General features: G+C 38.5%; 1 protein-coding gene across 1 annotated transcript in view; it reads left to right on the top strand.

Moving 5' to 3' along the window:
* The first annotated feature begins 229 nt into the window (after positions 1–229).
* LOC104622211 (kinesin-like protein KIF20A) overlaps positions 230–18107 on the top strand; it is a 25515-nt gene continuing 7637 nt past the window's right edge. Inside the window, exons 1-11 of the mRNA XM_010288929.1 lie at positions 230–304; positions 1510–1584; positions 4268–4387; positions 5332–5470; positions 5569–5753; positions 9215–9311; positions 9793–9990; positions 10072–10183; positions 11613–11684; positions 13704–13850; positions 14468–14633. Of these exons, the coding sequence (XP_010287231.1) occupies positions 230–304; positions 1510–1584; positions 4268–4387; positions 5332–5470; positions 5569–5753; positions 9215–9311; positions 9793–9990; positions 10072–10183; positions 11613–11684; positions 13704–13850; positions 14468–14633 (1386 nt within the window). The remainder of the gene's footprint in view (positions 305–1509; positions 1585–4267; positions 4388–5331; positions 5471–5568; positions 5754–9214; positions 9312–9792; positions 9991–10071; positions 10184–11612; positions 11685–13703; positions 13851–14467; positions 14634–18107) is intronic.

Here is an 18107-nt window from a genome sequence, read left to right as displayed (position 1 = left end):
GAGGCCGTTAGTATGCTTGCACTGGCGTGTTTCTTAGTACAGCCAAACTGACAGTTATTTTTTTAAAGCTCTTGCATTCTCCCAAACTTCTTCCGAGGACCTTATTTTCTTAAGAAGTGCTTGTTTGTTTACAAGCTACTCTGATCTCTGTTTTGCTCCCTGTGTATTTTTGCTTGTTCTGTGAGAAAATGATGAATTTTTTTTTTCTTACAAGTTCCTTTGCAGAGCAATGGATAACGAGGGGAAAAACTATGTTTCTGCAGAAGTATCTGACATGTTGGAATCAGTTTCTTTTCTGAATGTAGCAGGTAGACCATCACCTATGGAATCAACAGTATTGCCTAACACAGAGGAACAGGAGGTGTGGATTGGTTTTGTAATATGTCTTCTGATTATGCTTTTTTAAAAAAAAAAGCTTTAAGTCTGGCAAATATTTCTTCCTTAACTGCTGTATTCCCCTGCCCCCAAGATGTGTTTGATTCTTCTGCTTACTTCTCATTGTTTACAAATAGATCATAGCCAGTAGCAAATGCAGATGGTTAATGCTGTGTGACCTGTTGTGCCAAGCTTTTGAGGAGGAAGTAAAGGACTTCAGTAGTTGCACTTTGTAATATGATGGTATTGTTCTTTTTTAACTAAAAAAGGCTATAGATCCTTGTTGAAAGCTTGTTAGGTGCTTGGAAATAAAAACTTATCATACTGTGCTACAATACAATTTTGAACACAGTATAGCCATCTCCACTTTTTTAAGCGTTGTAGGTTTACTGAGTGACTTCCCTCAGGTGACTTAATTTCACTTAATTCCTGAATGACTGATTAATGGAGTGCTGGTTATGGGAGGTCTGTGGAGAGCTCTGGTAAATCCATCTGAATGAACAAGTTGCCAAAGTAGTGACTTTGAAGCTCTGTGAGAAAGGAAGGAATGCTGGGATCCCTCAAAAAATCTCCTTGCTATTATCACTTCACCTGGATGGGGAAACCTTTGTGTAACGGTACAGGATGGAAAAACCCATCTTAGCAACTGAGAACTGCTTCTGTTCTCTTCTGAGAACTGAAGATGAGGCGCTAGTGCCTGGATGATGGCAATGAAGCAGTCTCTTGAGGCTAAGAATGTGTCAGGCTGTTAACTGAACATGCTCCATGCAAAATGGAAGTGCAATATTGTAGAGCAGCTGTTAGAAAATACAGCTGGAGCTCAATACAGAGAGAGTCCAGAAGGTGGGAGCAGTGTAGTTTATGCCTCTGATAGTGTGCGTGATAGTATTTAGTATCATATAGTATTTAAATCAAAATATTGGCTTTGTCATAAAAGAACCCTAAGGGGGGGGGGCAGGATAAAAAAGGGGTTACTTAAGGACATCAGGAGGTAAAGAAGCAAATGAAAACTTAGAGTCTGATAAAATAGGAAATACTGCATCAGAGATGTATGCTGACATGATTTGGGCGTGTTCTGTTTAAAAGTGGCCATTATAACTGTGTTTGGTTTTGTTTTGTTTTTTTAACAACTAGGCATATCAACCTTTGAAAGTCTTCTTGAGAGTGAGACCCTTTTCTATAGCAGAGCTTGAAAACCATGAATCTCAGGTTAGTTGCAGAATTAAGAAATAAGTTTTTCTTCTCCCCCAAAGAACACCTAGTATTGTAAGCCAGGACTTTCTTTTATAAAAGCCATGTGCTGCTTACAAATAGAATTAGTGGACACCTGGTTAAGTGTGACTTTTATTATCACAACTTTTACTAATTTGCATGGTACAGACATGCACACTGTCAGTTCTGCAAAATTCCACTGGGTATGTTATTTAAAAGTTGGTGTCACTCTTGACTCTGTACAGTGCTCAAGAAATGAAGGGGTTTCATGGAAGAGATTATGCTTCAGAGGTCTGACCCTTGAGTTTCTTTGGAATGCCTGAATAGTCTACTACCTTGTCCTGGTGACTTGCTTCTCATCCTGTCAAATTTTTCTATAACCGATATGGTTTATACTGTCAGATTCAGACGCTTCAGTGTTTTACACACATACACATGTGCACATGTGAACACACAGAGATACTCCCTACCCCCATTGTGAACACTGATGCAAAGAATTCATTAAGCTGTCCTTGGAGGACAACGTCTCTGCAGCCTCTCTCTCAGCTCTCACCTTTGCAGGGCCTCACAGGCTCTCTTATAGTTTGGAGAAGGATTTAATATTAGTTCTGATTTGCTTCTTGCAATTTGCTTTTTAAAAATGTATTCTTGCATTTAATCTGCTAGAGTTGGAGACTTTGTATTTTTTCACTTGGATTCCCCCCACCCCTCAACTTCCATTCACCTTTACTTTGGCAGTTCTTGTTGAGTAGTGTGCACTGCCGCAGTGCTTCCAGGTTGGTATCATTTAGCAAACTGAGCTGGCTATAAGGGTAAATTGATTTACAAAATCAAATTGGTTTACAAGTTGTTTATCCCATTCCTCTTTGGAATGGGAAATTTCTGACTATCTGACCATTATTGAAACTGCTTGTTCTTAAAAACAAGGAGGGAGGAAAAAAGTGTTGAATTTGTACTCATTTTTTTTAAAGCTCTTATCTTCATGTAGTTCATGATGAAGTAGTTGATCTTCCAACATATTAGCTGTATAACCTGTTTTGCATGGTATGGAGGCTTTTTCCTCAACCTCCAAAAACTATGAATGCTTGAAAGATCTTCAGTGTCTTCAATGTTTTCTACTCTCTTAACTATCACCTGAATCCCATGAGGAAGATGCTTGGTAACAAATGAAAAAAAACCCCAATGAACCAAAAAACTCTTCCCATCTCTATAATCAATGAGAGATCAACTTAATTTTTAGGTCTCTTTTTTCCTCCTTGCCATGCATAACTTTCAGGAAAGCATCTTTGTTCCAAATATGTAACAAGAAAAGAAAAAGAACCCCAGCCCTGTTTCTTATAGCTGTAGACTGATGCTTTAAATAGAAAGAAACAACAACTATTTATGCAAGTAAAGCTTAAGAGCTCTGGATGAAATTCTGTACCCTTGATACAACTGTCAGTGATTCTCTGGAGTCACCCACTGGGAGCAGGAAGTTATGTTCTTTGGATATAAATGATGCCAGAAATGGTCCAACTCCTGCCAACTTACCTGCAGGCTTATCTGGGGTGGGCGGTGAGAGCGACATGTCAGCAGCTGGATTCCAGCTCTGCAGATCTGGAATCTACTTCAAGATTCAAAAAATCTACTTCAAAAATCTACTTCAAAATCTGGAATACTTCAAGACCTCTACTCATGAGCTTCTATGAGGCCAGGGGCAGCTGATGGCATGTGCTGCAGATGTTGGATTCTTCTGTAGCTCTCTAGGATTTAGTGCATCTGACCAGTATTCCTCTTCCAGGCAATGTGGGAGGAATGTTAAAGAGCATATGGGTTTAGAGCCTGGCACAGTGAGCAAGTGATTGGTCTAAATTCAGTACTTGGCTTGTTAGAGCTTCTGTACTAATTGATAAACATCGGAAGAGCAGTACTTCCTATGTACGTGCTAGACATGGATTATTAGTTTTACCAACTCTGGCCATCCTCTGAACATAAATATCGGATATAATCAATCCTTGTGGCTGATGCTTCAAGACACATAAGCTGTACTCATAGTTCAGTTTGTATTTTTGGTAGCCTGTCTGGTGTAAAATAAATCTTCCTGTGATGCTGCATTCCACATTTATCTAGTTAGTGAATGCTAGGTAACTGTATTTCACCTTTGCTTAATTGAGAAGTAGCAATCAAATTAGTCTCAAAACTAATTCAGTTTCTGCTATTGCTGATAACACCATCTATCAATCAAAGGGTAATGCTTCAAACTTTTTTTTTGCTTTATTTATGCTGGTTGTAGCTTGTTTCACACTGAAAATGATTAAAGTCCAAAACCAGTACATTTCTATACAGCTTTGTTTTCATACCTGTATAGGGTACTGTGAGCCACATCACAAAATGCCAGGGTTTAGAAAGTTTAAAAAAAAAAAAAGTTGCTGGAAGGAATCCTAGAAAGTTTTTAAACCTTTTAGAAAACTCCAGACGGTTGCCTTAACTTTGTCTACATTCTGGCTTTCATGTGAAGTGGCTATGTCTGTAGTTGTTACACACTCAAGAGAGATGACATGTAAATTTTGCAACTGTTTGTAGCTCTGGTAAATGGATGAAAACACTAGTTTGTTTTGGGTTTCTTTTTTTTTTTTTCAGATAACTTTCTTCCTAAATAATTTTGTGTGGTCTTTTGGTTTACCTTGTCATGTTTTTTAAGGGTTGTGTAACTATTGAAGATTCCCAGACAGTAATTCTTAATGCACCCAAAGAGTCTTCTGCAATGAAAAACAGTGAAAGAGGGATTGGACATTCTGTGCAGAGGTTCACCTTTTCTCAGGTAGGGAAACTTTTTCTTAATTTTTAGTTATAGTTTGTTTTTTCCACTGTAATGATAAAAATGGAGTTTTCTATTATATCATGCAATGCAATTTTTCTTCTTTGAATTACATGTGGTTGTACTTGCCTTAAAGCCAGACTGCTTATTATTTACTGTTAGTCTGTCAAGAAATCTGTATTACAATGGAGGTGCCTATTAGATGAGACCAGGAAGCTTCTTTGGCAGCTCTGTTTGATTAGATCATAGAATCATAGAATAGTTTGGGTTGGAAGGGACCTTTAAAGATGCCACAGAAGCTTCTTGTAGACACAAACTTACTGTGGTTCTGCAGTTCTGCAGATGCCCTCATCTGGGAAGTGTTACAGGAAATCACATGTTTAAAGGGACTTGCGCAAACGTGTTTAGGGACTGACTTTTGAAAGAATAGTAGCCTAACGGCTTAAACCCTCTATACTGGAAGTAAGTTTCTTAACTCTGTTACCTACTGCTAGAACTTATGTTCTTATGGTATCAAAAGATAAACAGCTGCAGGCGTTCAGTCACTTAGACCATTGTAATGCTGATCTTCCCATCAATTGTGGGTAATCGGTGCAGAGTGAGAAGGGAGTTGCGCATCACCAGCAGAGCTCTTGAATGTATCCAGTAAACAATCTGTGCTCAGTAGCATTCTGAGCAGTTTATTTTAGGAGTAGGAAAATACTCAAAAATAAGTGCAAGCCTGAGTGCCTCTCAGAATTAAGTAGGCATTTTAGGAGAACCCAACAGAAAACACTGAATCAGAAGGAGTTCAGGCAAGACAGAAAACTAAGCTGGTATCTCTTACTCAGCTTGCTCTGAAAAAGTTGTCACTATTAATCAGTGCTTAATATTTTGATATATTAAACTTCTTTGTGACATTTATCACTCCTTTTTTTCTTTGTCTTTTTTTTTTTACTTTCTCCAAGGTCTTTGGACCAGAAACTACTCAGAGTGAATTTTTTGAAGGCTCAGTGAAAGAGATCGTAAGAGCATATATTAATGGAGTGAATGGACTGGTGTTTACTTATGGGGTTACAAATGCAGGCAAGACATTTACTATCCAAGGTATAAAATATTTGCCAAAAAACATGTATAACAACCAAGTAAAAATCCAATGAGAAGTTTATATGAATGTCTACATTTTATCTTTTGTTATTTTTAAGGGACTTCAAAAGATTTTGGTATTTTACCTCGCTCACTTGATGTGATTTTTAACCACATAAGGGGAAGACATTATCTGAAGATGAACTTCAAACCATATTTGAGCAACGATGTTAAGAAACTAGAAGATGCACAAATTAGGCAAGAAGAAGCCATAAAAACTGCTATTCTTGCATCACTGAAAGAGGTTAGTGACAAAATACTTCCTTGTTACTGAATGAAGCTTCTTAAAAGCTTCCTGTCTTAACAGACTGTCTAATAAAATACGTTGCACTGTTGATTCTTTAGATTTATCTAACTCTACAGTACGGATACTTGGTGAACCTTGGAGTAATAAGGCAACTAGCTGGTTTTGGAGCTCAGGGTAAACGGGAAGAAACTTTCTGCAGCAGACAGCACAGAGTTCAAACCAAAAACCATTGCAAAGCCAAAGCCTGGATTTCTAGAGAGGAGCAGTTCTGACGCTGTGGTGACACTAGCCCTTGAAAAGTGTCTGAGAGCTGACTTATCTTAACCTGCTTCTTGTGAAGTGCATTTTCTTTTGTGTCCAGTTCCCAGGCTGGATCTCAGGGCAGCTGCTTAAATTCCAGTATTAGCTAAGGAGTGATGATGGCAATATCTTAGCAGGGATGGCAGAGGTGGCAGAAGAGTTCCTTTTGGTGGAAGACAGTCTTAAGGCAGATTAAAAAGTTTGTAAAACTGTGATTTATGTAACTTCATAAAGAAACTTTTCTGATACAGCAAGTGAAGTGAGATGCCACAAAATTATTTCCTAAAAGTATTACAGCCTGCTTTAGAGGATTGTATGTATTGGTCTCTGAAGATTGTAGGTAGAATAGAGGAGTCTTTACTGTGGCGGCTTTCTGTTCTCATTATCTAGTAATTTCTGTTTCCAGTGTAAGAAATGGGTCTCACCAGAAAATGGGCACCCTTGTGCGTGTGACTGTTCTATACTTCTAAGTCCAGTTGCAAATTGTCACAAGATGTCTGTCTGTCTTTCCTTTTGTTCAGAATATTTTTAACTTGAACTGTGATTCTGTGCATTTAATCTCAAAATGCGGTAGGCTCAGCTGATTATCATTCAAAGCAACTCTGAATTCTGGAAAGTATAGAAGTAATGATTGACTGGGTTTTCTTTTTTCTGTAATCTTTAATACCAACATTGTTAAAGTACTCCAGTTAGCTCTGAAAAAACACATTTATATGAATCAAATTCATATGTACAGTTCCACTCTAAATTATCTTGCTTAATTTAAACTCTGCAAACCAAACTTTGTTTAGTCTGAGTCTGGTTAACTTTTGAGGAAAAATCTCAGATGAAAAAAAATCTGAAAGATGCTAAAGATTGCATATTTATTTTGAGACTGTTTTAAAACATCACTGGCACTGTGTGTGTATGTGTGGGGGTGGGGGTCTTCAAGAAAGATTGAGATGGTCAGGAGGATAGTAGGTAAATATTTTAAAAAACTTTATGGAACCTACAAGCTTGCAAGAAGGAACAAGTAGGAGCTCAAGGTCAAGAACAGGAGGTAAAATATCTTATTTTGAAGATAACTTTATACTTCACAAATATTCCTTTCTGTTAAATCACAGTCTGACTTTATTGATAGTTTAGTTATGGAATGTTGCCGTAGGTGATCTAGATGCACTACAGTGAAATGCAAGACTCCACCATCAGGAAGGAAAGGAAAAAATACATCTAGGAAATAATACGTGACAAGACCTTGCTTATGTGTTACAATGCTTCCATAGTGATCGCTCAGCTATCCCCACTACTGACACCGTGCTGCTTGATAGTTCGTGAATGAATAGCGTCACTGTTCAGATGCTCACTCGAGCTTGTAATCTGAGAGCAGATACGGTTTGGTGGGCTTGGTTTTGGTTTACGTGGATTTCTGTAGGCCCTTTTCCCAGGCTCAGTTTACATGTCATGCAGAAAGAGCTTGCTGTTCCTTTTATTCTCTCTGTTTAAACTGCTCTGAGTTACTGCAATACCCTTGTATTTAATGTTCTACCGTTTGTTCTCTATACAGTACTGCTGCAAAAACTCTTGCCTGACATGATTCGCACTCTCTCTTTCCTTCCCTTTACTTGTTCTACTCATGGGATTAAATACTGTTTTTTACTGGATTAAAAGATGCTTTACTTGCATTCCTATTCCCACCTGTCCTCATATTTGCTATTAAACGTCAGCTTCTGTCACTGGCAAACAATTTCAGTGCTTGTTCCCACTTGTTTTCAGGCAGTCATCTTCATGCTCTTTTCTATATTTGGTCTTATGATTTGAAGAACAGTATAGCAACATAGCTAATTTATTCAGTTTTGTTGAAATACCTTTACAAAAACTTATCACAGGCACAAGTACTGTGGTACTGGGTTTTTTATGTTCCATTATGTTTTTGACAGGCACAGATGTGCCATGCGTGTCAGTCCTATACCCTGTTTTAGAATTCTGTTTTGTACTTCACAAACAGAACAAATAGAATCCATGCTTGTGGTTATACTTGTAACTACTGAAGAAATGTAAATGTATAGACAGTGCAGTCATTGCAAAATCGTCACTTATAAAATAAATGACAATGAAATCATATGCTGTTTATCTTTAAAAGGGAAGATCTGAAAGTATAGCTTCATACTTTTCTGTTTGTAAAAATTCTGTTTCAGATGTACCAAGTGAGTAACGTATAAGCATCAGTAGATGATCTATAATGAGCTTAGCTCTGCATTTGAATAGCTAGAACATTAAGGTTTATGTCTTTGAATCTGTTCCCATCTCCTACTGTAGGATGACCTTCTATCAGGATTGGGCTTTGGGAAATCAGGGTGAATGTCCTCATGAAAATTTATATCTGTGCATAAAATATGGGGAGGAAGGTAGTATGTGGAGAGGTTGGAATTTCTAAACAGTGGGAGTTGCTACTTTGTTACACTAGTTTTCCTGGGGGTAGTTTGAAGCCTATGCTTTGGCAAGTCTTGGCAGGTTTTTAAATGATTTTGTTGATGTAAAGAAATTAATCAAATGTGTGTATTTAAACTGTGCTGTTATCTGTACAGGATTTTTAATGGCCAGTTTGAATTAAACCAACATGGGTTTATCAGATCTTTAAGTCCTTTATGAAGCTATAGTTTCATTCTGAGATCTTTGTTTGACTCATACTCTCGCAGACCTGGCACAAGCCTGTGATTTGCAACAAGCAAATTGGGAATCTCTGCTGGTTTAGTCTCTCCATTGCCCACCACCCTGCCATCTGCCCCTGAAAGAAACTTACTTCTCCAGTTCTTTTGGTTGACTGAAGTAGTGTTCAGACTTGTCCAGTAGTTCACAAAGGCAGCCTGGGCTGTTGCAGTCTGACAGAGGATCTTGTTTCTCCCAGAATTGTAACGTAAGTCTCCTGTGTTAGCAGCAATTGGCCTCCAAAACAGGTTGCTGGGAGTAGCAGAGAGCAATAACTTTGTGAGGGAAAGAGCATTTACTGATTTTAGCTCAGTATTGTTAAAAATGTTTCATTTGCAGCCAGAGTAAGGATGGCTTAACACTTAATACTACTTCAATATTTAAATATTAAATACTGGAATTACTGGCACTTTTAACTTCTGCTATTCTTATAGTTTGTTCATGTGGATGTAATGGTCTCTTATTTTCTTAAGGAGACAGAAAGCATCTCAAATACTGTTACAAATATGTGTGATGTGGAGTCGGATTCTTCCAACTGTACCTCAAAAAGTCTTCCTTCTGATTCACTAGGTAAAATAAAGTGGAAAAATTTTGTGGGGGGAAAAAAAAAAAAGAACAGAAATTTTGGAATATAAGTGGGTAACTATTGGTAGGTTAAAAAAATCTCTATACAATACTACAAAGTAAGTATTTATCATTTTTAACCAAATATTAGTGGCTCAACTCTGGAGAAAGAGTAACTATATAAAAATATTTTGATGGCTTTGCTCCTTTTGAGGGAAGAGGGAGGCTTAGTTCTGCAAATGTATAAACTGCTGGGAACTTGTGGTAGAGGGGGACAATAGCTTAGAGCTTGGGCATATTCCAGTTCCAGGTAACTACTGAGAAGTTTGAATGTTCTTGGATAAATTCAAAGTTATGCAGTACTGTATATCTAATTGTACAACACAGATCTATATAAGTCTCCTCCTTTTATAGAAGGTTCTATATACTGCAATTTAAAGTTTATCAATGAGTTTGATCGTTGAACTCTTTCTCTGTTTTGGGTTAGCAGAGAAGAACTGTATTCCACTTGACATATATAGGACTAATATACACCAAAGAACACAAGCATCTGTGTGGATTTCCTTTTGTGAAATTTATAATGAATATGTGTATGACCTATTAAATGTATTATCTACATCAAAAACTCAGAAGCGCAGAGTCTTAAGAATTTGTGAGGATCAAGGAGGAAATTCTTATATTAAAGGTAATAATACTGTTTTATGACCTTGTCAGTTTCACATAATTTCATTGATCAGACGTGTATGTAAAAAGTTTCTTTTCACAGACTTAAAGTGGATCAACATTCAGAGCACTGAAGAAGCCTGCAAAATACTAAAAATAGGAAACAAGAACCGAACCTTTGCTTGTACTAGAATGAATGAGCAATCAAGTAGGAGGTTTGTTCCTCTAATTCTAAACATACTTGGTCTCTTTTCTTTTAAGGGGAGGGAGGAGGGGAAGGGAGGAGAATACTTTAGAATATGTTTGAAATGAATCATTCTTCAATAATAGTTTAAGACTTTCCTTGATTATTCTGGTTTTATTATGAAATTCTTCCTGGAAGAAAGTTGGGAGAGGCCCTATGACTTTAATAGTAGCTGGATTTGGGTTGCTATTCATGGCTTTGGGAAACTGAAAAGATCAGATCACGTTCATTTTTGAGTGCCAACAGGGCTATACATCTTGGCAAATGCTAATAGTGCTGAGTGGGAATGGCTGTGCGAGGTTGTTGAAAGAAAAGCTGGATAATTCTTCATCACTGGCAGTATAATTCTTGGAAGCTGGAGCCTGTCAGTAGGGGTTGTAGGAAGGAGTGAGTTGTACAGTACTTTGCAGTGCTACTACATTATCTAGATGCTTTTAGATTACTGTGTTCTAGCTGAGCTTACTTGATATCTTAAGAATTAAGCTCCTAGCTCTTACCCAGCTCTGGAGAGGGAACAGGGGGAATCTGGCTTGATGGAATAGGAGGAAATAGAGAAGGTGGTATACTCTGAAAATGCTTTCTTACTTGGTTTTAATGTCCTCTTATTAATTTGGCCTTTAAGTGTGGAAGGGCCTCCTTTTTCTCTAAAAAGCAAGAGTTATGCCATTAAATTTCATGCTATGATTCCACCTGAATTTCACTCAAGTCTAAAGTAGTGCAGAAAAGAATTGTGTGCTTTTCTGGCAGTTTTGTGCTTAGAATGTCCTCTTTTTTGCTCCAGAGAATATGCAGACTTCCACTTAGCTTGTTTCTAAATTGTGTTTTTTGTTTGATTTGGGGTTTTGTTTGGGTGTTTGTTTTTTTTAGAAATGTTATTCTTAAATTGTGGGTTCATGCTGAGGAGTAAAGCACTGCCTTAAATATATACTAGAGAAGTGTCTTCTGTGTTTCCTGATTTTTCTGGATAAACTGGGGACAGGGCACTACTGATTCTAGGATTTTTTTCTTTCGTTTCAGACAGCATGCCTACTGCCTTTGTAGCTTGATGTCTAAAACAGAATAACTGGCTTTTCAAGGGTTAGAAATTCAACCTTTCTAGAAAACAGCATAATTTCAAAACTGAACAAATAACTGTATGTTGAAATAGGCAAAATTACAGGACTTTTGAACTTTAACTTATTCCCTTCCTCCCCACACCTGTTTATTGCCAAATACAACTTTTATTGCTGCTTTTTGCTGCTGAATGAATGCATTGTGGGGGTAACTAATGTAGATTAGCGAATAAATTCTTGTTCTTTCTTCAAGCACTGAACTTTCTGTAGCATACAAATTTTATTTTGCTTCAGTGACTGCTTAATTTTCATATTGTGGTTATTAAAAAGGACTTCTTTCCATTCCAGTCACAGTATATTTTCAATCAGACTACTAAAGCTAACTGATGACCACCAGCCGTGTGTTCTTGGAGTTTCAGAGTAAGTGAATGCTTCAGCTGATTACCAGAATGTAAATATTTTAGAGAAGTTGATAAGGTGTAAGCATGCTAAACTGCTGAGCTTTCTTTTAATAAACAAATCCTGTGAGAGCTGAGAAGGAAATCAAAACTCCACTGGCTGCATAAAACTGACTGGAAACCCAATAGGGATAGGTGTAAAGTTTCCCTGTCTCCCTTAGTCTGTTAAGGTTTGGCTGAAGGAACCTGTTAAAACTCTGTCAGTAGTACACAAATTGAGGGAAATATATATTTATAGTCTTACGTAATGGGGATGTGGGGACAGAGTAGTACTAGGTAATACCACACTATATATTGCAGTAAGCAGAATTCCGGCTGGCTGATAGCCTCTAAAGTTGGAGTGCAGCAGTTGGTGCTGAAGACCCAAGGTGCAAGCTATGTGAATGTATCTTTCTAGTTTGGGACCACACTAGAGTTTACGGGTTGAATATTTGTGGCAGCACATTTATTCTGCTCCTGGAAGACAAATTCAAGTCTAGCATCTGAAAAGAATGCAGGTGACATGCTTTGGGACTGCTCCATGGTACAGCCTACAGTAAGAGGGAATCATCAAGTGATTTGCTTAAAAACTATTCTCCTAATCTGAAATGCTACTGTCGGTGCACCCTGTGAGAGAAGTGCTAAGTTCCTACACATCTCTGTTCTTTTGTGGTTTAGAGGAAGCTACCTAATCCTTTGGCTTGAAGCCATTTAGATAGCTTTTTTGTTTTTTTTTTCTGATTAATTGTCCATTTAGCTTGATATGGAAAAATGAGGACAACCTGTAACACAATGTTTTAGTTCAGTCCTAGCTTCTACTGATTTCTCTCTTGTCTCTGCTGAGCAGAGATGGTAATAAATATACCTCACTGAGATAACACCTTTTAATGTCAGATGTTATAGTGATAAATACTCTAAGAAAAGATAACTTGAGGAAATGACTGCATCTGTATTCCTTGCTATTCCCTGCCTTGGCGTATTCTCCTGGCAAAGCTTGCGGCAGCTGTTAGATGAATGACAGAGTTTGTATGTTGCTCAAGGAAGAAAAAAGCTCTTCATCTCTTATTGGAAAGGATAAAGATCATAAGATCATAGCCTTTCACACAGTTGAAATATGTGCCTTATTAATATGTATGGTGTTAATATGTACTTATTTCAGCTGTGTGAGAGGCTATGATCTTACAAAGGTATTATTTTATGTAAATATATGTATGTATAAGTGAGTAATAGTTGGGTTACATAAATTGTCTAACTTACAGAGCTTCCTGTACTTCAAGGGCTTTCTTAATATAAAGTAAAAGTTGTAAAAATCCTTGATTATCAAGGATAATTGACTGTAACATACTGTACCATGAGGGACAATTCAGTGGCCTGAGTTTAGTAGCATGTAATTGCTATAGGCAAACAAAGGGCTCTAAGGTGATCTGGGAAGGACTTCTGGCCTTATTTGCAATAGTGAACAAATGTTTATGTAGCCAAAAGAGGCAGACTGCAGTGTATGGCAGGATAGTAGTATGCTTCAGTCCTCTCAGCGCTGGAACTGTCGAAGGTGACTGTCAAAGTGCTTCTGTAGTATACCCCCACTATGCAAAACTGTTTCAGAAATTCCTCTTATCTTGTCTGGAAGTACTTTAGAATTGCAACAAAATTTGGATTCCTAAACTGAATTCTTTATATAAGAATGCCTACAAAGTTTTAGATGAACGCTACAAGCAGACTTCTTTGAATGTGCAGAATAGACTATCTTTAGGAGCAGCAACCTTGTTCAAGTGTCTTTATATACAATGGGAAGATAGATAGGTTAGTGCTGTTATCCTAATTACCTTGTGTAAGTGCCTCCTCGACAAAATGTCAACATTAAAGTACAACTTATTCTGTGATCTAGGTAGGCTGAAATGAGTCACTTATTTACACTTTAGACATAAATAAAAAGACATGCAGTTTGATTTTCATACTTTTTAGAAACAAGTTTATGTGTGTTCTGCATAATTCTTTCATGCAGGTTGTCTTTCTGTGACTTGGCTGGATCAGAGAGGTGTAATAAAACACAAGCCTTTGGAGATAGACTAAAAGAAGCAGGAAATATTAATAATTCTCTTCATATCCTTGGAAAATGCATTGCAGCATTGAAACAAAATCAAAATCCAAAGTAAGTGACAAGTTATAAACAGCATGCCAAATTTTAGGTTGAAATCCTAACCATCTCTTTATGTTTCTGTGAGAGGTTTGCATGGTCAGAGGAAAATGGAAATCTACAAAATCTTGTAAGCCTTCTTTATTACAGATGTCACTGGAATACCCAAAATGAACATTCATTCTCTAAAACTGTTGTTTGTGGAGAATAAAAAAGTGCAATTAATAGCAAAATACCAAGCTTTTTTTAGAGCGCGTGTGTGTATGAGCAGTACACTTCATGTACAGAGATGCTGTTTTGTCATCTTCCCTTCCACCTCCAAATTATACAGGTAGATTTAGGTGATATCTGACAGATGTCCTGTACTTAGCTTTTGGTTTGTTCCAGTATCTGCGTTGTAACACTAGGGAACTGTGATGCAGACACTATACTACTTTTACTTTTAAATAATTCAATTTGTTGGAGAGCTTGAGAGATCCAGGAAAGACCTTGCTTATTGATGTGGAATAGCTTGGGCTTAAATACGAGCATCCTTCTGGATCTCTTTCCTGTAAGAGAGAAATAGAATTAAGCTAAGTTACAGTATCACAAATCTTTTTGTTTCACAATTTTATTATTCCTTTCTCCATGAGGATGAAGCCAAGCTATATTCCCTTCAGAGAGAGCAAATTGACTCGTCTGTTTCAGCCATTCTTTTGTGGAAAAGGCAAAGCTTGTATGATTGTAAACATTAATCAGCGTGCTTCCACATATGATGAAACACTACATGTAATGAAATTTTCAGCTATAGCCAAAGAGGTAAGAGTGCATCTACTTTCTCTGCTATTCTGCATTCTTTGTTACTGTTGGTTTGTGAAATGATCAGGTTGTATGGACCTGAGTGTGATTTGGACATTTGATGCATTATATTAATTCTTATGCACGTGGTTTCCCTCTAAAAGGCTTCTAATAATCTTGCTCATCCTCAAACCTATTTGTGGTAAGAAGTAAAGATAGCTGCAGCTGTCTGGCTTGTTCAGTTCTACACCACTGACATTCTGTTAAAAAAAAAAATAGTCAGGGCACTTTCAGATATGACTGGTTATACCATATATCTGAGCAAATGCAAGATTTTGATTCAGGTTTTTGACTAATTCTTTAACCTGTGTGCAGTTAATCATCTGTTGCACGAGATAACAATTGTTCAAAACTTTCTTGAACAGCTAGTAAAAGAAGTAGCCTTTTTCTTATTTTGTAGTCTAAATGAGATCTCTTGTGCCTGCATTGCTCCTGTTTGGCCAAGTGCAAGTAATTAATAACAAACAAAGGGAAGACTTTTTATTGGTAAGTTAATGCTTGAAGGTAGTGTGCTCCTCTGAAGGCAAAAACCCCTCTACTAAATCTACGTGCTTTCATGCTTTTTCTGCTAGCTCTGCTTGTCATCCTTCTGTTAAATTTAGGACTTGGAGTTGATGTTTGGTCTTAAGTTCATTCAGCTTCCTTGGAAGCTGCTTCTTGCAGCGAGTAGGATGGTGGGCTATATTGTGTTTCATGGCAGAAGTAAAGTCCTTTTCTAGTCTGCAACCATGGATTAGTTCTGACATGTTCCAAGTCTGTAATGGCATGTCTAATGTGATGACAGAGAAAGATTTTTCTAATTCTCTTCTAATTCTAGGCGCTTACTCCTAATGGCTGAGATACTGGTCTGTACGGGTGGAGGGTAGGGCATATTGTCTTTGAATTGCTGGAACTCCCAGGACAGTTTCTCTACAGCAGAGACGCAGGCCCATAGGGAGGAAGACAGACTTTCTTCGTATTGCCGGAGTTGGCCAGCCAATTCATCCACTGTTGGTGTCTCTCCGTCTTTCCAGGCCATTACTGCTAATGAGTTGGCATATGATGGTGGTGCGCTCCGTACAAACTTCTGCCACATAGGTTGCGTGCAATTGACTTCATCTGGGTCTTTGGATGATTGTCCATTGTCCAAGTCACCATAAATCACTTCCAGCACAGCTAGTTCCCTCAAGTACGGGATACCTTTCTCCATGGTGGTTCACTTGCCTGGGTGACATAGAACATCTTCCTTGAAGGGATACCTTTCCTTCACACCCAACAGCAGTTGCCTCCAGAGGCTGAGGACTCGTGCACCTTTTCCAATTGCTTTGTCAATGCCCCCTTCCCTAGAAAGGGATCCCAGCTGCTTGGCTTCCCTACCCTCTAATTCCAGGCTACTGGCCCCATTATCCCAGCATCGGAGCAGCCAGGTGACAATGTGCTCACCTGGACGAAGGCTGAAATCCTTTCACATATCTCGCAATTCACTCAGGGATAGAGATCGGGTAGTTACTGTCTCTTTTATGAGTTCTTCCTCTTCCTCCTCTTCAAGCGATGACTCGCTCTCTTCCCTCTTCCGTCCTTGTGATGGCCCTGCTTCAGAGCACTCTGGCTCCTTAGAAGAATCTTCCTTGTCCCTTTCTAAACAAGCTGATGTCCACTTCCAAGATTTCTTCTTTTGTACAGGGGCAACTGATACCGGGACGGGCTGGTTCTCTGGTTCAGCTGCAACAGTTTGAGTAGTGGCAGTGCCTGCCACAGGGGTTGGAGTAGTCACATTGTCATCAGGTCCGGAGAGCCTCTCTTCCCTTTGCATAGTGTTAAATAGAGCTCAGTAGGCATGGGCCAGGCCCCAGCACATTGCAATGATTTGTGTCTCCTTGGAACTGCCAGGCTGACAGCATACTTCTTTCAAATATTCTGCTAGTTTATCAGGATTCTGCACTTGTTCAAGAGTAAAGTTCCAAAGCACTGGAGGTGCCCACCGCCCTAGGCATTTGCTCATGCTGTTCCACACACCCTGCCATTCATAACTATCCAGCCTTGGGGTAGATCTCTGGATGATATTCTTAAATTGCTTGCTGACCTTAGACAAAACTGAAACAGTGTTCCCCAAAGTAGCAATAGGGGTATTTTAACTACCCAAGGGTGTTCAAAATGCTGAAAAATTATTGTGATGAAGGAGGAAACATTATGATAAAGGGTAGCAAAGGTGCCATTCTGCATTTCTTCCATAAAAAGCCTTTTGGAGGCAGAAGTATAATTGCTAATTGTCTCCACAAGATAGTAGCCAAAATACAGTAATGGCTGTAGTACAGAGCTCAGATGATACCACATTAAGCTCAAGGTCAGTGTTCTAAAAACAAATCTCGCAGGTGAGACATTACTAATCATCGCAGAGTACAGCAGCCCGCAGAAACCAACAGTGATCCTTAACATGTACGGCAAAGAGAGAGCATCATGCAAATCAAATAAACTGATATTCTGACCTGCAACCATTATTATCTCAAGCCTCGAGCCCCGTGTTGGATGCCAAAAAGGACTGTTGTGGTTTAGCCCCGGCCGGCAACTAAGTACCATGCAGCTGCTCACTCACTCCCCCTACCCCAGTGGGGTGGGGGAGAGAATTAGAAAAACTCGTGGGTTGAGATAAACACAGTTTAATAGGACAGAGAGAAAGAAACAACAATGATAACAATAATAATACCAACAAAGGAATGTACAAGAACAAGTGATGCCAAATACAGCAATTGCTTACCACCTGGGGATCGATAGCCTGTCCCTGAGCAGTGATTCCTGCCCCCCGGCTAACTCCAGTTTATGTACTGGGCATGACTTTGTATGGTAGGTATGGGTCAGCTGTCCTAGCTGTGTCCCCTCCCAGCTCCCCGTGCACCCCCAGCCTCCTTGCTAGCAGGCCAGCACAAGAAGCTGGACTGTCCTTGACTACTTAGCAACAACCCAAAACATCAGCACATTATCAACAGTTTCTCATCCCAAATCCAAAACATAGTCTCACACTAGCCTCTGTGAAGAAAACCAGCTCTATCCTGGCTGAAACCAGGACAAGGTGCAACTTTCATCATAAGATAAGTGTGCGCTGAGGAGACAAGCTTCTCTGATATGTTGTCCTATGGCATATATACTTGTCTTTACATACATACAATCTTTATGTAACTAGCATGAATTGCTGACTCTTGGTCACAGTATTTCAGGAAGGAGCAAATGTTCTAGGTATTTGCTGCTTTTCATTAACTTTCCAGGAAACTACACTAAAACCTTATATTTTAGGGGGAGAGAAAACACCTTCCTAGACAAGCATACTGTTTGTAAGTAGATAATCTTTCCCATTTTCACTTTGTTAGAGTTCCAAAGTCTTATATTTGTATTGATAGATGTTTTTGTCTGTGAAAAGACATGTAAAATTTTTATAATGTTCTTGTGTTTACACTATATTTA

Source organism: Phaethon lepturus, unplaced genomic scaffold (genome assembly GCF_000687285.1).
Source record: "Phaethon lepturus isolate BGI_N335 unplaced genomic scaffold, ASM68728v1 scaffold3746, whole genome shotgun sequence".
Taxonomy (NCBI): domain Eukaryota; kingdom Metazoa; phylum Chordata; class Aves; order Phaethontiformes; family Phaethontidae; genus Phaethon; species Phaethon lepturus.
The sequence above is the reverse complement of the archived record's forward strand: the minus strand, read 5'-3'. Positions and strand labels throughout refer to the sequence as shown.